Source organism: Brachyistius frenatus, unplaced genomic scaffold, assembly GCF_029030835.1.
Source record: "Brachyistius frenatus isolate BFR_SWC_R1_liver_20210118 unplaced genomic scaffold, ASM2903083v1 Contig_5, whole genome shotgun sequence".
NCBI lineage: Eukaryota > Metazoa > Chordata > Actinopteri > Embiotocidae > Brachyistius > Brachyistius frenatus.
In genome coordinates, this window is record NW_027210604.1 from 9,679,061 (window position 1) to 9,696,976 (window position 17,916).

A 17,916-nucleotide genomic window follows, 5' to 3' on the forward strand; every position below is an offset into this window, starting at 1 on the left:
GTGTTTTTTTATACCACCAGAGCACATCTGAAATGGTCATGAACTTCACAACTTTAACGTCTTAGTCCTTCATCACTGCACAAATGGATAAATACTAACCTTTTAGGTAAAAAATGATTGTTTTTAGATTTAAAAAAAGACAACTTAAATATGCAAAATATTCAACATGCTTTTAATAAGAAACGTTTAGTAACTTTGCAATGTGAAATGCATTAACTTTTTACACCATTACAATATTTAACATACAGATGAGTGAAATTATGGTTTTACAAATTAGGCAAAACAATGTGGGTGGGTTTAATGGACTCTTCATGTTTTTTCTAATTGGGTTCTTACTGTTCTCTTGTTTTTTACATATTGATTGAATGTCAGTGTATACACATCATTTGATCAACAGATGAAAGTGTAATGTGTATGCTAAGACTATAAACGGATAGTTTAAGATATATTTGAAACAAATTGCTACTGTATTATATTTCAATATAATCACATATCCATAAATTAATAATGCATTTACTTAGTCAGTGTGTATTTAAATGTGATGCTCTTGTACACGTTTAACTCCACCACAATTATTTACAGCTACAGTCACCATTTACATACATATTTTCTCCAACAAACACGGACTGTTTATAGGGTTTCATGCAACATTAATGATTAAACTCCTCAACGGTATACAAATACAACGAATAGCTCCAAATCAAAATGCTCAAGATCAAATATTTCTGTATTCTATGAAGTAGTTTTGGATATAACCAGACAAGCGTGTCCTCGTGTGCCGCATCACGATCACAGCAGGTGAAGCGAGACTCGCTCGGTTTGTCCCTTGCCGGTAGCCGTCATTAGCTCACGCTTCGTTGAAATCGCTCCGCCTGTTCCGTCTCTCAGGCTTTGTACCCAGAGCTGAAACCACGCCACCGCCACCTTCTCCAGGATACCGGGGCTGCTGAACATCAGAAAAATGGCCCTCCACGTTCCCAAAGCTCCGGGCTTTGCCCAAATGTTAAAAGACGGCGCTAAGGTGAGATTGAATCCGCGTATTGGGGGGGGGGGGGGGGTTCAGCTCAGTCTGGGGTCGCTTTGACCGGGTGGTTTTCAACGAGCGCCGTAGCTAACGTTAGCCCCTGAGTTAGCACGTTTATTCACATGTCATGTGGGAGACTTCTAGAAAGCAGGCGAGGCCGCTCGGAGCTGCGGGACCCCGGGGCTGCTCGGGCGGATGACAGACTGCTTTCACGGGTCTTTCACAGTTAGCATTGAAACATGACGTACACTGTATGTCTGCAGTGTTTCAGCAGCGGGGGATAACTCGGGACTGCAGTCACACCCAGTTGGCATGTAGGTAACTGTCACTACCTCAGATCAGTCTGGCTGATGGTGATGCTTCCTGTTTTTTGGGTTAGCTTACATGCCTCAACTCATCTATACTTTTTTTTTTTTTTTTTTTTTTATAGAGGTTTTGTCAACGCGTTTTTAAATGGTTTGCCTAGTTTTGCTGCTCTCGCATGTCTATGACATCTCATATTTCTAGAATATCACCAAGTCATATCAATAGAATTTATTGTTTTTAAACATTCAGTAAAGTCTGTTGATATGATTTGCTTCACTTTAACAGTTAGACAGAATGATGATAAATATTTCTTTGACATTCACACTGATTAAGTGTATTTTACCTGTCTTGAAAAGTCACAGCAGTCGAGTTCTTTTTGTCATCTAACAGCACTATTCAGGGCTTGAAGAGGCGGTTTTTCGTAACATCAGAGCATGCAAGGAGCTTTCCCAGACCACACGCACCGCCTATGGGCCGAACGGTAAGTGCACTCCTCCATCAGTAACGTACACGATTGTATTAAGTCTTTGTTTCTGCTTTCGCCTTTGAGAACCTAAACTGGACAACAAAACGGCAATTGCTTCGTTTCAGGTATGAACAAAATGGTCATCAACCACCTGGAGAAGCTGTTTGTCACCAATGACGCCGCAACAATCCTCAGAGAGCTTGAGGTAAGGAGACGCTCTTGTACAACTCACTGAATTTCAGTTGAATGCTTAATAAATGTGTGTTTAATGATTCCCATCAATGTAATGTGTTTTTGTAGGTGCAGCATCCAGCAGCTAAAATGATCGTGATGGCGTCCCACATGCAAGAGCAGGAGGTCGGAGACGGGACCAACTTTGTCCTGGTGTTTGCTGGAGCTCTGCTGGAGGTGGCTGAAGAGCTGCTCAGGATGGGCCTATCCGTGTCAGAGGTAAACAAGTGCAGCTGGCAAACATCATCGTGTGTCTACTTTTTAGATTATATGCCAGCGTATGAACATGTGATTATAAGGAAAAGAAAACACCAGCATGTCAATTGAAACTTTGTTTACATCTATTTATGCATATACGATGTAAAACAGTCAGTTATGATGTTGTCATTTCATGGTGCTTAGCAGTACAAAGAAACCGGGGGAGGAGGGTGTATGTTAAATTGAATTTCCTTTTTCAGCCACACTGCACCCTTAACTGATGCCTGTTTTGCACAAATAGTGTAATTTTCTTAGAAAAGCCTGTGTCTACTTAAAAAAAGAAATTGAGAAAACAACTATGTCATTGTTTCTTCCGCTCAATGCATCTTTTCTTACCACTGACCAATCCATCCTTATAAACACTTAAATAGCAGACAGGTACAACTGAAACTGCTCTGGACTGTTTTTGGTTTTTTTTCTTACTTAGTCAACACACATTTAGTGGTTTCTGTTTTGAATTCACCTCAGAGACTTCACTACATACAGTAACTGCTTACATGACCCAAAAAGTGGTCTTTAAATATAATCTGATACTTCTGTTAGTAGTAGTTGTAGTACCATTAGTTCTTAGAGGAATGCTAAAAGTTACATGCTGCTGTAGCGAAAAAATTTCCCCTCGGGGATTAATAAAGTAAATACCTACCTACCTACATGTTATACAAATCAACTAATTATTAACAATAAAAAATAATTCTTGTTCTTTCCTTTACAGAGTTAATATTGATTAAGCACTGGGCCAGAATGTGAAATATTTGCATCTGAGGTGGTTGAATTGTTGCACCTTGTCATTGTGTCCTTTCCTCTTTGCCCCAGGTGATTGAAGGCTATGAGATTGCCTGTAAGAAGGCTCTGGAGATCCTGCCAGACTGCGTTTGTTCCTCAGCCAAGAACCTCCATGACATTAACGAGGTCACATCTCTCATTCGTCCAGCCGTCATGAGTAAGCAGTACGGCAACGAGGACTTCCTCGCCAACCTCATCGCACAGGCCTGTGGTGAGTCAGCAATGCAGACTACCGAAACCAACCATGGGTGTTAAAAGGTAATTATCTTGATGTCAGGATTATTTTTGTTTTTCTCTGACTTTCTTTTCTTGATTGGGTTTGTGCTACAGTATCCATCTTCCCCGAGTCTGGCAATTTCAATGTCGATAGCGTCAGAGTATGCAAGATTCTGGTAAGCAGCATTAAGAGTTGATTAAAAAAAAAATCTATGTGGGTGTGTTGTATGCCTCTAAGTTATAATGTGTGGGGTTTTCAGGGTTGTGGGGTGACCGCATCTTCCATGCTGCATGGCATGGTTTTCAAGAAGGAGGCGGAGGGAGATGTCACATCAGTTAAAGACGCCAAGATCGCGGTCTTCTCCTGCCCATTCGACTGCATGGTGACAGAGACTAAGGTAAAGAATACGACACACTCTCTTTCATGCTTAAGAGGAAATTGATCAATAAGGACTCTGTAAACTTAAATTTTATGCTTTAGCATTACAAATGTACAGATTCTTTTTGGGCTAAATACCATTTAGCTGCTTCAGTTCTGGTGTGGCCTGCTGTCATGGGCTTTTAAAGTGTGCTGCCTTATGAAGGTGCTGACCACTGTCCTGTTTGTTCCACAGGGCACAGTGTTGATAAATACTGCAAAGGAACTCATGGACTTCAGTAAAGGAGAGGAGGACATGATGGAGGCTCAGGTGAAGGCCATCAAGGAGGCCGGTGCCAACGTGGTGGTAACCGGAGGCAAGGTGGCTGACATGGCGCTGCACTACGCCAACAAGCACAAGCTCATGGTGGTCAGGTAAGATCCACATCAATCCAAGTGATCACAGCTTTGTTTCCTTCAGAATTAAACCAGTTATGAAAAGAATCTTCCACCAAATGCAGATAGTTTGAACTAAATGCGGACCTGCAACCTGTGTTACTGTTCTTAGTTCAGGTTGACATAATAGATGTTCAGGTTTTATGTCACTCTTCTAAAACATCACATTACAGTGGAAGACATTTTGTTTGTGCCGCAAATAAAATATTTGTCATCAAAAAAATTAAAAGAAGACAGATTTCACTGTGAAATCAGAGATGTGTAATAAATAATTTTTTGGCACTGAATTGCTTCATTTATATCTACTATTGAAAAATGACTCGTCATTCAGAAATAAATTAAACACCCGGGCTACATCCACACTAACATGTTTTTGTTTTAACGTTTTGCTACGTTTATTCAGGATTAAATCTCATCAGTCAAGTTATCAGTGCCGGTATAGAACATTTTTGAACAAATACCCAGCGTTAAGCAAAATACCACCAATAATCATCCCAGGTGCTCAAGTTATAAAGTTTGACATTTATGATGTCTTAAGTCCTTGTAGACAAATAAAGACTTATTTGCTCTTTGTTATAATCTGTCATTCTGTGGCAATTATCACATATTTTTGACAGTATTATGCTGCCACACATTTTTGTTTGTACCATTCTGTAATTTTGTCTTCACTGGGGAAAAAAATAAATCAACATAATTGATGACAGTATCTGTAATGTAGTGGTATTTATGGTAGTGTACCTTAATTTGTCCCCTTTAGGCTGAACTCCAAGTGGGACCTCAGGAGGTTATGTAAGACTGTGGGCGCTGTAGCACTGCCCAGGATGGTGAGTGGTGTCTTGTCTTGTCCAGATCAAGTATTTAAATCATAATAACAAAACAAAAAAAACCTTTATATGGCATGTAATTATATCTTTCTGCACTTACAGATGCCTCCAACTCCAGAGGAGATGGGTCACTGTGATGATGTGTTCCTCACGGAGGTGGGAGACACTCAGGTGGTGCTCTTCAAACACGGTAAGTCACTCTACTCCACTCTTATGAACCTTAAATGTAAACCTGCTCTTTAGGCTTACCTTGTTGTTTGGTATTGATTGTTTGAAACAGAGAAAGAAGATGGTGCCATTTCAACAGTGGTGATCAGAGGCTCCACTGACAACCTGATGGATGACATTGAGAGGGCTGTAGATGATGGAGTCAACACCTTCAAGGTTCTGGTCAGGGTAAGTCAATACAATAAACTGCACTAAGATTTGTGATTAACTTTGGTAATAGAAAATCGAAAATTAAATTTAAAGAATCTGTCAATGCACAAAATATTATGTTTTTTTGTTTGCATATAAGAGGAATACGCCATATTGCCATAAAAGGTCTTTGTTGTACTCCTGATATTTCTCTCAAGGAGAAATTCTTTGAAGTTGTTTGCCTGCTATAAACATCATATATGTGGAAAAGACAGAGCTGAGTTTTTATTGACTAATTTCATGCATGTTGAGTTTTAGCATTTAAGCTGAATTCTTCAGTGTTTGTCTTTCACTGTTGACCTGCACAACGGCTACAGTTTCTGTGTCATTCTTCATCTTTAGGACAAACGTCTGTTACCCGGAGCAGGAGCCACCGAGATCGAACTGGCCAAACGGATTACCTCGTACGGAGAGGTATGCAGATTTGAATGCATTAACTGAGGCGTACCACGTTCTCACTAATGACTCTAATCTTCTCTTGGATTTGCCCTTTTTGTCTTTGCTGCACCACCGGTTGATAAATTGCAGGAACACCAACCTCTTTTTTCTTCCTCCCCTTCCGCAGTCCTGCCCTGGTCTGGAGCAGTATGCCATTAAAAAGTTTGCTGAAGCCTTCGAAGCGCTGCCACGTTCTCTGGCTGAGAACTCTGGTGTGAAGGGGAGCGAGCTCATTTCTAAACTGTATTCTGCGCACCACGAGGGAAACAAGAACGTAGGCTTTGACATTGAGGTGTGTATGTGTACATGAGAATGGCTGATTGTCTCCGATATCAATTAATTAAAGTTTATTGAAGACTCAGGGACTCGTATGTAGTGGAAGGGAATAGATTTTTTTTTTTTAATGCTTAACCATTAGTTAAAGAAAGAGTTGAAAATTATCGGCGACCTTTTCTGTTTTCTTTGAATGCAAAGCAGTCCACTGCCTTTATTGCTCAGTGTGTGTGTGATTCCATCATAAGACTGCATGTTCTTGACTGATGGTGAGGATGGCATGTTGTCTTCAGGGAGAAGGCCCTGCTGTGAAGGACATGCTGGAAGGAGGCATCGTGGAGCCTTACCTGGCCAAATTCTGGGGCATCAAACTGGCCACCAACGCAGCCATCACAGTACTGAGGGTGGATCAGGTGCGTAAAGAAGCTGTCATGACATGCAAAGCTCTACCTATAGTGAAAATCAGTCTCGGACATGAACATTTTATTTGCAGCTTAAAATGAATGCAGCTGTTGTTAAAGCTGGACACCGGCAATACTTTTAGTAGTATTAGTAAAGTATTTTTGTTTCAGGGGGTTTTGCTGACAGTAAGAAAAATATAGAAAAATGCTTCTATCGATTTGCCAACTATAAGAATGACTACCGGCGTTTTGCTTGGTTTTCTCCAGTTGTTGTTTTTTAAAAATTTAATTTAAAATGATCTATCTATAAATTTACCTCCAGGATTTTGACGAAGAATTTGAACTGAACAAACAACGTCACAAACTTGTTTCACCCACCACCTGTATGTGTGGTCTGGAGCACACACTGATTTCTTGGACTCTTGCATTCAAGCATGAAGCTGGAGTTTGATTTATTGAGTTATTTGTTTCTTGACAAAGGCTATGGCCTTAACATGTTTCTGTCTCCCATCAGAATAACTGTCACTCGAAGCAGAGTTGTATAAATTGTTCATGTTCTGTACATATTTTGTGTATAATTTCATACAAAACAGATGTTCTTTTAGCAGGTGTTGTGGGGTGCTATGTGATTCAGTAGTTTCCAGATAGTTGACATCAGTGTGTGTGTGTATATGTACGATCCAGATCATCATGGCTAAGGCTGCAGGGGGACCCAAGGCTCCCAAGCAGAGAGGCCATTGGGACAAGGACAGTTGGGATGAGGCGCCTGATAATTTTGAAACTCACCATTAGAGGGCGCGCGCACACACACCCACTCTGTCAGTAGGTTTTGGAATGTGTGTGTGTGCTTTAAACTCTGCACAAAAGCACTCGCTCGCTCACAGCACACTGAAGTTGTGAGATGTTTGTTGTTTGGCCTGTCACTACTAACACTGGGTGTGATACGGAACTCAGTGCAGAGAAATGTTGTATTGTTGTGTGGATTCAGTCACTTCACGTGTTTTTTTTGTTTTTTTTTATAACAATACAAGGTGTGCCTCACGTCTAAACTTGCACAAAATAGATACTGTATGGTGTGACAGCATGCTGCCTGCACTCATGAACTCATTACCTTGCAGTGAACGTCTTCAGACAAGTACAGAATAATACAATGTTGCATGTAACATCATTTAATTTAAAGGGAATATCTGAATGAGATTCAAAAGTTTTAGAGTCATTCATTTGTTTGAAGTATCTCCATTTGAAGAGGCTATGTGAAATTAACCTGTCCTGTTCGACCTCTATTTGCTGGGACCATTTTATTAGTTTAATCTTAAACGTGTTCACAGCTTGTGCTCCATATATTTTCCTTTTCAGCACATCTACTCTTACGGCATACATGTTGCCATGTGTGCTCATGAATATGTAATCCCCATAAATAGCCTTCTGCAATGTCTGTATGGATTCAAATCCCCTTGTTCACTTTTAAAATATAGTCCAGGATTCAAGCAAACATTTTGGCCACATTTGGTCATTTCTATGTTTGTGTTGTGGCAAACGTCAATGTTCTTTTCTCTCCCTTCAGATCATCATGGCCAAACCCGCAGGGGGACCCAGAGCTCCCCAGGGCAAGAAGGACTTCGATGAGGATGACTGAATTTGATGCTGTCCAGCTGATGCAGCTTTGACCCTGAAAGCTTCACAAACCTTTTCTACTTGTTTATTTAAAGTTCAACTGTTCGGTTTATTTTGTAGAAATGACCTGGCATTGGTCAACAAATTAAGGTGTGAAAGTAAAAAGTACAAATTGTTCTGTTGCTTTTTATGTTCTTAGTCCCAAATAAACGCCGTCACGTCTTGGTTTGGATTCTGATTGTACTTTATTGTGTCATCGGTCCATCATCTGTCATTGTAATGCTTTGTGTTTGTTGGCAGTTTAGTTGAGCGTTTGATCAGATAGTGGAACTTTTAATCTTGTGATTTTAGTTTTCTCTCAAACATTCAATGAGGAACGAATAGCTTGGTCTTGGTGCCATTACGGCCCAAAACGACTGCATTTCCCAGAGTCACCAGACTCCCATCTTGTTTTGTTGAACCTTCCCTTTGAGCTAATCAATCAACACCATGCAGGGTTGTGTGCTGCAAACCTGTATGCATTTTCACCTTTGATGTTGCCCCTTGGGTTTGCTCTTAACATGTTAAAGCTGCAGAAATAATTCATGCACTGCTTTATTTGTAGAACAAGTGCAAATGCAAAAGTCAGTTGAAGATTTATCACCAAATGTCTTGGTAGAAAGCATCCAGAGTTTTAATGAGAAATTCTATGTTTTCTTATTCGTAAACCAGAAATCAATGCAAATGATGTAAACATTAACAGAAACTCACTATGTGTAAATGGTGTTTGCGGCTCTGATTACGTTGAGCAGCAGGGGGAGCTGAAATCCACCTGGTTGCCGTCTCATTGGATGGCAAAAATGTGGGCGGATTTGCGCTGACGTTGCCCATACTCCGGATTAACTTGGGTTTTTTTTTTTATGTCGCAACATCTACCGCATTTTGCACCGGACACCCAGGTCACCTGCGCATTGTTAAGAGTATTACCAAGCTTCTCCGAGCCTTAAATTAGTCTGCGTGTAGTGCAGTGAGACTGTGGATTGGCCGCGGTGATGGCGCACAGTACGGTGTGAGTGCCTGGATGAGGAGCAGACGTCGCACTGAGGTTACAGTGCTGATGTCCTGTCACACTCATGGGGGCCGACGGCAGTAAAAACAGGAAGGTGAGTTGAATGGAATTCCTGGTTGCTAAGGTGTGACGCACGTACGGGGTTCCCTGTTTCCATGGCGATGATTTTGGTGTCCAGGTGATAACGACCTGACAGTGACGATCCTGAATGATGTGTGCCAATGTTTTCTTTTAGCAGCAGGTCTGTGTAAACTGAAGTCTAATACATTTGCATTGTTATTATTATTATTTTTATTTTTATTTAAGTTATTGATATAACTGAATACAGGATATTCTCTGGTGTTACGCTTTTACATTGAAGGCGCGATTATCTCGCTTCCGGTATCGACATTTACAATCCATTGGCAAATCAACATCTTTAAACAAACGTCCAAGTTCAATTTGGACACTTACTGTTTCTAAATTAGTTGTCAAGTGAATGTTTTATTGATGAAAGTCATTTCAGCTGAGTGATTATAGATGTGTCCGTTAATGTGCCTCAGATGATAATGACATCCTGCATGGCTGATTACACACATCTTGCACCACAGAGCATCAGATCTGCTATGCAGCATAAGGCTGCATAGCAGGGGGGTTGGGGGGGGGGGTTGTGTGACCGACTGACTGCTGATTGGATGTAGACAAAGATTTTTTTATTTTTTTTTTCCCTGTTGTTGAGTCACAGAAGAGGGTCGGAGGGGGAAGATGGAATGATCATGCTGCAAAATACAAACAATAATCACACAGTGGGTAATCTTTTGGAAGGAGGAGGAGAATTCAATTATACTATATGAATGTGGGCTATAGCTTACTGTTTGTCCAATTGCTTAAATAGAGCTACAGATTAGGGAACATGATGTAATCCAACAATACAGGAACTGTGTTTGCACTAAGCAGCTGCACAGTGTGCCAATATGAAGCAATGCTTAGGGAACTTTACCTGCTTAAATCGTGAAGCATATCTTTTAAAGGTATCGTTCTGCCCTGCATGCCTTGCACCACCTTGCCTCGTGACGTCTGGGCTCTGAAATCCCAAAAGGTCAAGTAAAGCACAACATTGCTTTTAGCAGTGCATGCCTGCCTTGATAAGTGTTCATACTTGCCCTTGCGTAAAACAGGCCCTGAATTAACAGTGTTTGTCAATTTAAGACTCGAGCAGTTGGCTAAAACATAAAAGTATAAATGCTGCTGTCCTGTTATAGGCTATCTCTATACGTGAAAGGATCTTTTTCAAACCTCCTTGCCTAAAACATGTTCACTGCCATGATCCATAATCATTCAGGATAATAACAAGAATAAACTTTTTTTTATGTTACATCTGCAGCACCCTCTGCTAAACTGCTTTTCTCATGTGTCCTCCTCTGTCTCCATAACAGAGTCCCTCAGAGGGGAAGGAGGATGAGCACTTCTCTTCTGGATGGCGTGGCTTCTTCTCCAGTATGGGCCTGTCTCTCCCAGCAGGCCTCTGTCGCCTGGCCCCAACTGCCCTGCGTCTGGGCCAGCGTCGAATGCTCCAAGGCAAGGCCCCCGATATCCCGGAGCACGTCCTGAGGTTGGCTGGTGTCGGACCAGAAAAGCTGAGAGCAGAGTGGAGCCTGCCTGGGTTTATTTCCATGTTCCTGCCTGAATTCCCCCATAGAACCATCCCTGGGCATGAACACTTTCAGGTAGACCTCAGTTCCTTGTTTGCTGTGTCTGCATAATGCAATACTTGTGCTAATATGACCTTTTTTTACCTGGCTTGTCTGTAATGTTTTCTCTCTCTGTTCGCCTCACCAGGTGCTAGGTTACATCGCCAAAGGTTCATTTGGACCCATTCTGAAGGTGAAGGACAAGGCCAAACAGAAAACATATGCTGTCAAAGTGAGTGCTCGGACTGAATCGCACATTTCAGATTTAAAAAAGGCATGAAAGAGCAGCCAGTTTATTAATTCCTTAAAGTGTTGCATGCAAAGGAGCTAAATCTGAAAGGATGACAGGCTGGGTGAGTTGGTTTTGACCCAATGCTATTTTTTCTTTTTAGTGACTATTTGTAGGCTTGTACATTTTAAAAGTAAAAGAAGCACAGAGTTTTCTATTCAGGGAAAACCTTTTTAAAGACTATGACGTTGTTGACATTAACTAAAAAGTTGCTTTTAATGAACATGAGGACCCTCAGTTATCTGCAATCACTGGACTTTAACACAAACACCAATTACATCATTGTTGGAAACTTAAACTGTAATAAATATTCTTGTTAATATCAAAGTCATGACTGTCCTGTGTGTGCCAACAGGTTATACCTAAATCAGAGATTATAAGACTCGGCGTCTTAGAGCAGTCAAAAGAAGAAGTCATAGTCCAGGTGGGTACTGCCTTGAAAATCTTGGTGTGTTTGTTGATTTTAGAAAGCGTTTTTTAGACTTCAGTTTATTCCTTTGAAAGCATAGGGCTTTAGAAATTGACAATACAACACCCAAATATGAAAACACTACCATGAATAGGTGCTTAATTTCTTGACATTATTACAAGATCTGACTAAAATACTTAGGGTATAAAAATTGGTGAAAAATACCATGAAATACTTCTGTATGCAGATGATGTGTTGATATGTCTGTGATTTATTTATTAATGGACGGTATTATGACTGTAATATAACAGACCCTTGGTTATTGGCTTTAGGATGTGAAAAACTGTTTAGGTATTATCAGTCGCCCTTCCCTCAGAAATTATGCTTTTAACATGTCTAACTTTAACTACTTTCATGTGTGATTTTGAGTCTTTGAATTTCACCAACAAGACCTGAAGTTACTGAAGTTCTGATTGAGGTCATCTTCCAGAAAATGTGGTTGCACTGAGGATGGAAAGAAAGTATCGCTCTCTCTTTGATCAGTGGTCAGAATTAAGCTTTTCCCGGTTGACCTTTAACCTTTGCCCCGCAGCGTCAGATCCGCCACCCATTTGTCCATGACCTGCAGGATTGCTGGCAGACGCAACGCCACCTCTTCATTAGTGAGTCAGCCATAGATGAGTGACCCAATCCAACCCAGATCCACCAACCAAAGGCCCCTTCACTCCACCTTTTCTCACCTCAGCCCTGGTAGCATCATCTAGGATCTACCCACAATCCTCTTATCAAGTCTTTTAGCTTTGGGTGTTTGTGCTTGTACACCACCTAGAGACACTTTACCAGACCCCCACAACCCTGCAACCCCAGTCTACCACTTCCTCTGCATCGTGTAGCTGCTTCGCCCTCTTTCCCTTTCCTCCGGAGCATTTACCCTTTTTTCCAAATCAGCCAGTGATCCAGAAAGTGTGACCCACTTTGTTTCCTTCCCCCCCTCTGTGAAAAGAGAGCGTGTTAGCCCAGAGACCAGATGTTGTCGTATTCGAAAGCCACTGCTTGGTTAAACTGTGAATCATCACTGAATCACATCTGTAGAGCCATAAATGTAGAGGGTGGAAATCATTACTATGTCATCGCTGCTGCTCTTTAGTTTGATATTGAACAGCTATTTACAGGCCGAAATCTTCATCAGGTTTGTGACTGTGTTGCACTGCAGCTGAGGCAGATATTTTACCATGATGAAGGTTTCTATGAACAAATCTGAAAGTGCTTCTGAACATTTGCTACGTGCTTGACAGCCTGGAAAGAAAAAAAAAACCTGCTGTAAATTGCCTGTTTGGTCTGTAGAGGAAGATCGTTTTATGCTCTCCGCTCTTCACTTCCAGACGACACTTCTCTTTCCTGATTTCTATCACTTGTGTGTGTTCTACCTCCCGCTGACCTTCACTACAACTCACATCTCACACTGTAATACAGAGGCATGTTTTAATGCCGTTTCTCCTCCCAAAGTGTGTGACTACTGCAGCACAGGAGACCTCTACACCTACTGGCAGATGATTGGTCAATTCACAGAGGACACTGTACGAGTATTCGCAGCAGAGCTGGGATGTGCGCTTGGTGTGTATGCTACAAAATAATACTAATATACTGCTTATAAAACTAAGGACATGAACCTACATGCATATTGTAGACCTCACCTTTCTCCTTATATATCCTAATTAATTCAAAGTGTCAGCATGAACGTTGCTATAATTATTTAATTGTAAGTAATTGTAAATGGAGGTCTAATTAAAATTAGATGAGGTCTCATAGGATCTCCCACTGCAACAAAGCATTGCCGGGTTTTTATGTATGCCAGTGGGGAGACTTGGACTTAAAAGTCCAATGGTTACGTTTTATGTGCTGTTTTTTTTTTTTCCACAGGCTTTCTGCACGACTTTGGGATCATCCACAGAGATCTGAAGGTAAGAGACAGAGGAAATTCACAAGTTTATTTAGTTTATTCTGGTAAATCGTGCATGTAAAATAAAGTCCCTCTTATATTCAAAAGATTAGAGATGATATTAGTCCTTAATGATATTGTACAATTATTTTTCAACAAAAATTGTATAAGATATTGTCCCATTAGCACAGATACAAAGCCAAAGGCAACACATAAATTATAGCATTATGTGTATAACTAAATCATTTCAGTTAACACATGTTGCAGTAAAACATAAAATAAATTGTGTCCCAAATTGCAGAAGGAAAAAAAGAATGCTTCTTTTCTCACCTCCCAAGCTTTTTCCAGCTGTCTGCCCTACTTCCATGTTTCATATATAAAGAGCCAACTCAGCAGTTGTTTTGCACGTTCTCAAAGTCTATTTCTGTTTTTATCTTACTCACCAATATTTTGTATAGTTCTGGGTAAAAACCTTCACATACTAGATACTTTATAACCTAGATATTTCATACAATAATCAGACTAGATGGCTTCATGAACAAAACATATTTTTTTTTATACATTTATATTTTCGTGAAGCAGAATTTTATTGAAGTGCACCATTGAATTTAACAGTACAGTGCATAATTTGTTTTTCCTAATCAGCTGCAGTTTTCTTTGCCAAAGTTTGCTATCATAGGCTGCAGTTTTTGTTTTGTATCACTTTTCTTTTTGCACTAATAATATGACATAACTTGAGAATTAATTTTCAGTTTAATCATCAGCGTACAAACCCCAAAACTAAGGAAAATCTGCTACCATATTCTCTGTCTTCCTGTAGTTTTTACAGCACATCAGTGAACAAGAGTGAAATCTTATTCAGTCTTTTTGGCCCTCTTTTTCTACAGATGGAAAATATCCTGCTGACTGACAACGGTGAGTAAAACCTTGTCCCCAGCAGAGAGCAGCATAGCTCTGGTACTGTATGCAGGAGAAGCACAGAAGCTTCCAGAGAACATCCTGACCAATCACAGCTGTCACGTAATACACCTCAACGCAAGCAGTACATCTGTTCGCCCTGAGAGGGAACATTATTATGAAACATGTCAATATTTTGTATCTGTTGTAACTGCATGATGAAGAATATCTGGACAAAGAGCATCATGCCACATGTTTATATTGATTTAGAGATAATGGTCTTTTCCAGGACACCTCCGGTTAGCTGACTTTGGTTTGTCCCGTCGCCTGGAGAGAGGAGGAAGAGCCTTTACCATCTGTGGAACCATCCAATATATGGGTGAGAAAAACATCCAATCTCTTCCTCCTCTGTTGCTAATCCTGCGTAAGGTGCAGATGCTCGGATGTATAAACATTTTGATCAATTTTAATTCTATCATGCTTAGAAAGGAATTTCTAAATGTAAAAACATATTGTATGTCCAGTGTTATGAGCATGCTCTGTCTGCTCTGCAGCCCCAGAGGTGCTGAGTGGTGGGCCCTACAACCATGCAGCTGATTGGTGGTCACTGGGAATTCTGCTTTTCTCATTGGTTACTGGGAAGGTGAGCTCCTGTTGCCCGTAGGAATATATGTCCTGCATGATGAGTAGAAATTACTCACAATTACTCTTTCAGTGACAAGGCTGAGCCTGAATTTGACTGTAAAAACAAGATTGTATTCAAATTAAGTGCTGGTGTTTTGCCATGTAAAAGTGTAAAAATCTGTCAAATTTTAACATGTTCAAACTCCCTGAATTATTCCTATTCGTGTATCTCCAATTGCCCTCAGTTCCCTGTGACTCCAGAGCCAGACCATTGCAGTATGCTACGGAAAGTGAGGAATTTTCCGTATGAAATGCCATTCAGTTTCAGCTCCCCGTTTGCCTTGCTCATAACCGAGGTGATTCCACCAAATTTTATCATGCTGCTGTGACTCATTGACTATATATATTTGCAATTTTAGCTAATTGAATGTCATATCGTAACCTATACATCTTTGTCTGTCCAGCTTTTGTGCAAAACTCCCTGCCGCCGGCTGAGGACCCTCGATCGTTTTAAACGCCAAACCTTCTTAAATGGAACAACTTTTGATCTCGCCCTACTACAGCGTCAGCCTGTGGAGGTAACCGTCTGGATGTTGGTGGTTGGTTTTGTTACCCTGCCAACTGTAAACATGAACATGACTATTGAAAAAGAAATGTAAAATTACAAAAAAAGTGAAGTGACTTTTCCTCCCTGTCACCTTCCAGGTGATCCTTGAGCTGAGAGAGAGACCAGACCGAGCTGCCAAAGCTCGACGAGGCCTCACTTTGTCTTTGCAGCCTCTCAAAGGCTTCGACTACGACGCGCTCCTCAGCCCTCCGGCCACACCGGACACACAGCTGGATTTCGACACACACACTCACACAGCTGCGCCGCTGCCCGGCCCGGCACTCCCACTGCAGCTTGCTCAGGAAAAAGGTCCCCGCAGAGAAGTGTTTGTGTGAAGGACTTTGAGTTTACAGTGTGGGTACTGACACACTAAAGGTAAAAGCCTACATCTATGCACGTCTGCACAATGACTCACTCTAACACACAGGTGTGGTGCGGTGCGCCTTGTAAAACGTCTTGTTTTGTAAAAGCCAACATTCTGATTCTGATTTAATTCGACATACAGTTTCGAGGGGAATCAGTCATTTGAGTAAAAATGATTTGTGTCAACGAGTTTCTATGCCATTTTCTGATGTTCTGTGCACAATTTTTTCTTTTACTTGTTTGCCTTTTTCCACTGAGCATCTTTCCTAGCCGATTTGCTCAACAGTTGTCCAAGGAAGATTGCCCTTTTGTCAATCTACTTTAAATTTTCAAGTAACTGGTCATGACTGTCCTGTTAATACACAGTGTACGAATGCTATCAAATTCACCGATGTGGAAAAGTCATTCTAGTTGATCACTGTACACTGTATTTCTTTATCTTTTTAGTTATTTGTATCCAAGTAGAAATCTAACCAAACGTTTCAGAAAATAGTGGATTTCTAAACATTTGCTGTTATTTTCATGTTGCATGATTATGAAACCATTTGGGGTTGTAGTAGAAGAAAGAAACTCCTTTCCTCATTTTTTTTGTTATCTTCACTTTAAAATCTGTTCTGTACCTTTATTAATGCTGTGGTACAACCTTTCCCAAACCTGACCTCGGCTGCCTGAATTCTGTAGCAGCAGAAAAGTCTCTTTTCCTGTGTGATATGTCAATTAAGCATCACAGCATCACATTAAGATACCTTCAATGGCTCATTAGGGCCCAAGCACCGGTGGTGCGAAGCCCTATTGTTTTTTTTAGTTTTGTCATTTGAAACCTGTGACTCAGGTGAGCACTCGCTGGTTTCCCATTCAGCCTTTAGTTTTGACTCCGAGATGGCGCCAGGGCTGAACTGGGCCTGAGAGTTGAATGACCAACAGTATTCTTTATCTTCAGCTAACATTTTGATAGATACAGGGCTTTTTCTATTGTCCAAGTCTGCCGTAACCCTAGTCAATAATCATACCTTCATGCACTTACCTGATCACCAGATTATATTATGATTTTGTAAAGCATTGGTTGATGTGTACCCAGAATGAGCGGCACTGAGCTTGCTTTTTTTTGGTCACAAAATACTTATGTATATAATCCTCTTTATAAAGTTTATATGAATATTTTGGATGCTATTTGATGTTATATGTTATGTTATTATGTATTTTTGTAACTACAATGTAGCACAAATTAAATATTAAATTCTTACTGTACAGTGCTCTGCTTATTTGTTGTGTCTGTGAACAGAAAATCAGCATTGATTCACTTTCCCCATCATCTGCTGTGCCACATTGCTTTGTCAGAAACACAGTGTGCCTATTGCTGGTTAAGAAATCACATTTTGCTGTATGTGTTTGAGGAACCTGTACTTTCCAGTTTCTGACAAGGTAGGGAACTAATTACCACATTTATTTGTCATTCACTTACAGATCCCAAATGAACCTAAAATAGTCTAGATAAAAAATGCTGAAGTAAAAACTTGCATTCAGGACTTCTGGTGTATTTCACATTGCAGTACTCTTACTTAAGTAAATCATCGGAATACTTCTTCCACCACTTGCAGTATGATTTGCAAACATTCTACATATTGGGATGGCTGTGGCTTAGAAGGTAGAGTGGGTTGCACACTAATCAGAAGATTGGTGGTTCAATCCCCAGCACCTCTTGTCCACATGCCCAAGTGTTCTTGAGCAAGACACTGAACCCTAAGTTGCTCCCATCAGTGTGTGAATGTGCTCCTGATGGCAGCACCTTGCATGGTGATCTCTCATTAATGGGTGAATGGGAAAAACCATGTTAAAGCGCTTTGAGACCAAAAGGTGATAAAGTGCTATACAAGTACAGGCCATTTACCATTAGCTCTATAGTAGTTATTATTCATTGATTTTCTTGAATAAACTTAAAAGTAGCATATTTCATATACTAGGCTAATGTACTTTAGAACATGAAAAACACGTGTTTATTTTGAGC

The 17,916-nt window shown here is 40.6% G+C and overlaps 2 protein-coding genes across 4 annotated transcripts; both read left to right on the forward strand.

Annotated features, from left to right (window-relative positions):
• The first annotated feature begins 871 nt into the window (after positions 1-871).
• On the forward strand, positions 872-8,290 carry cct8 (chaperonin containing TCP1, subunit 8 (theta)). Of its 3 annotated transcripts, none has more exons than XM_069721613.1 (16): positions 872-1,021; positions 1,721-1,811; positions 1,922-2,001; positions 2,097-2,246; positions 3,099-3,279; positions 3,399-3,460; positions 3,545-3,682; positions 3,899-4,077; positions 4,856-4,922; positions 5,025-5,112; positions 5,203-5,318; positions 5,682-5,753; positions 5,905-6,069; positions 6,344-6,463; positions 7,136-7,273; positions 8,016-8,290. In XM_069721613.1, exons 1-15 carry the CDS (start codon positions 962-964, stop codon positions 7,241-7,243), a joined length of 1,677 nt encoding a protein of 558 aa, XP_069577714.1. In that variant the 5' UTR covers positions 872-961; the 3' UTR covers positions 7,244-7,273; positions 8,016-8,290. The 3 variants fall into 3 exon arrangements, with proteins under 3 accessions (XP_069577714.1, XP_069577722.1, XP_069577731.1); XM_069721621.1 differs by having other exon boundaries at positions 7,136-7,269; XM_069721630.1 differs by lacking the exon at positions 7,136-7,273 and having other exon boundaries at positions 873-1,021.
• Positions 8,291-8,942: 652 nt separating this feature from the next.
• On the forward strand, positions 8,943-17,159 carry rskrb (ribosomal protein S6 kinase related b). Its single transcript, XM_069721643.1, has 13 exons — positions 8,943-9,207; positions 10,529-10,819; positions 10,932-11,015; positions 11,428-11,496; positions 12,074-12,143; positions 12,988-13,095; positions 13,402-13,442; positions 14,308-14,335; positions 14,607-14,696; positions 14,872-14,960; positions 15,187-15,297; positions 15,406-15,519; positions 15,647-17,159. The coding sequence occupies exons 1-13, from the start codon at positions 9,178-9,180 to the stop codon at positions 15,881-15,883; spliced, it is 1,362 nt and encodes a 453-aa protein (XP_069577744.1). The 5' UTR covers positions 8,943-9,177; the 3' UTR covers positions 15,884-17,159.
• The last annotated feature ends 757 nt before the right edge of the window (positions 17,160-17,916 follow it).

Excerpts from the sequence above, each read along its gene's own strand:
- cct8 (XM_069721613.1), top strand. The coding sequence starts at position 962 with ATGGCCCTCCACGTTCCCAAAGCTCCGGGCTTTGCCCAAATGTTAAAA. Across the intron at positions 1,812-1,921 it reads CACCGCCTATGGGCCGAACG|GTATGAACAAAATGGTCATC; the intron begins GTAAGTGCACTC and ends GCTTCGTTTCAG. Across the intron at positions 6,464-7,135 it reads CAGTACTGAGGGTGGATCAG|ATCATCATGGCTAAGGCTGC; the intron begins GTGCGTAAAGAA and ends TGTACGATCCAG.
- rskrb (XM_069721643.1), top strand. The coding sequence starts at position 9,178 with ATGGGGGCCGACGGCAGTAAAAACAGGAAG. Across the intron at positions 9,208-10,528 it reads ACGGCAGTAAAAACAGGAAG|AGTCCCTCAGAGGGGAAGGA; the intron begins GTGAGTTGAATG and ends TCTCCATAACAG. Across the intron at positions 15,520-15,646 it reads TACAGCGTCAGCCTGTGGAG|GTGATCCTTGAGCTGAGAGA; the intron begins GTAACCGTCTGG and ends GTCACCTTCCAG.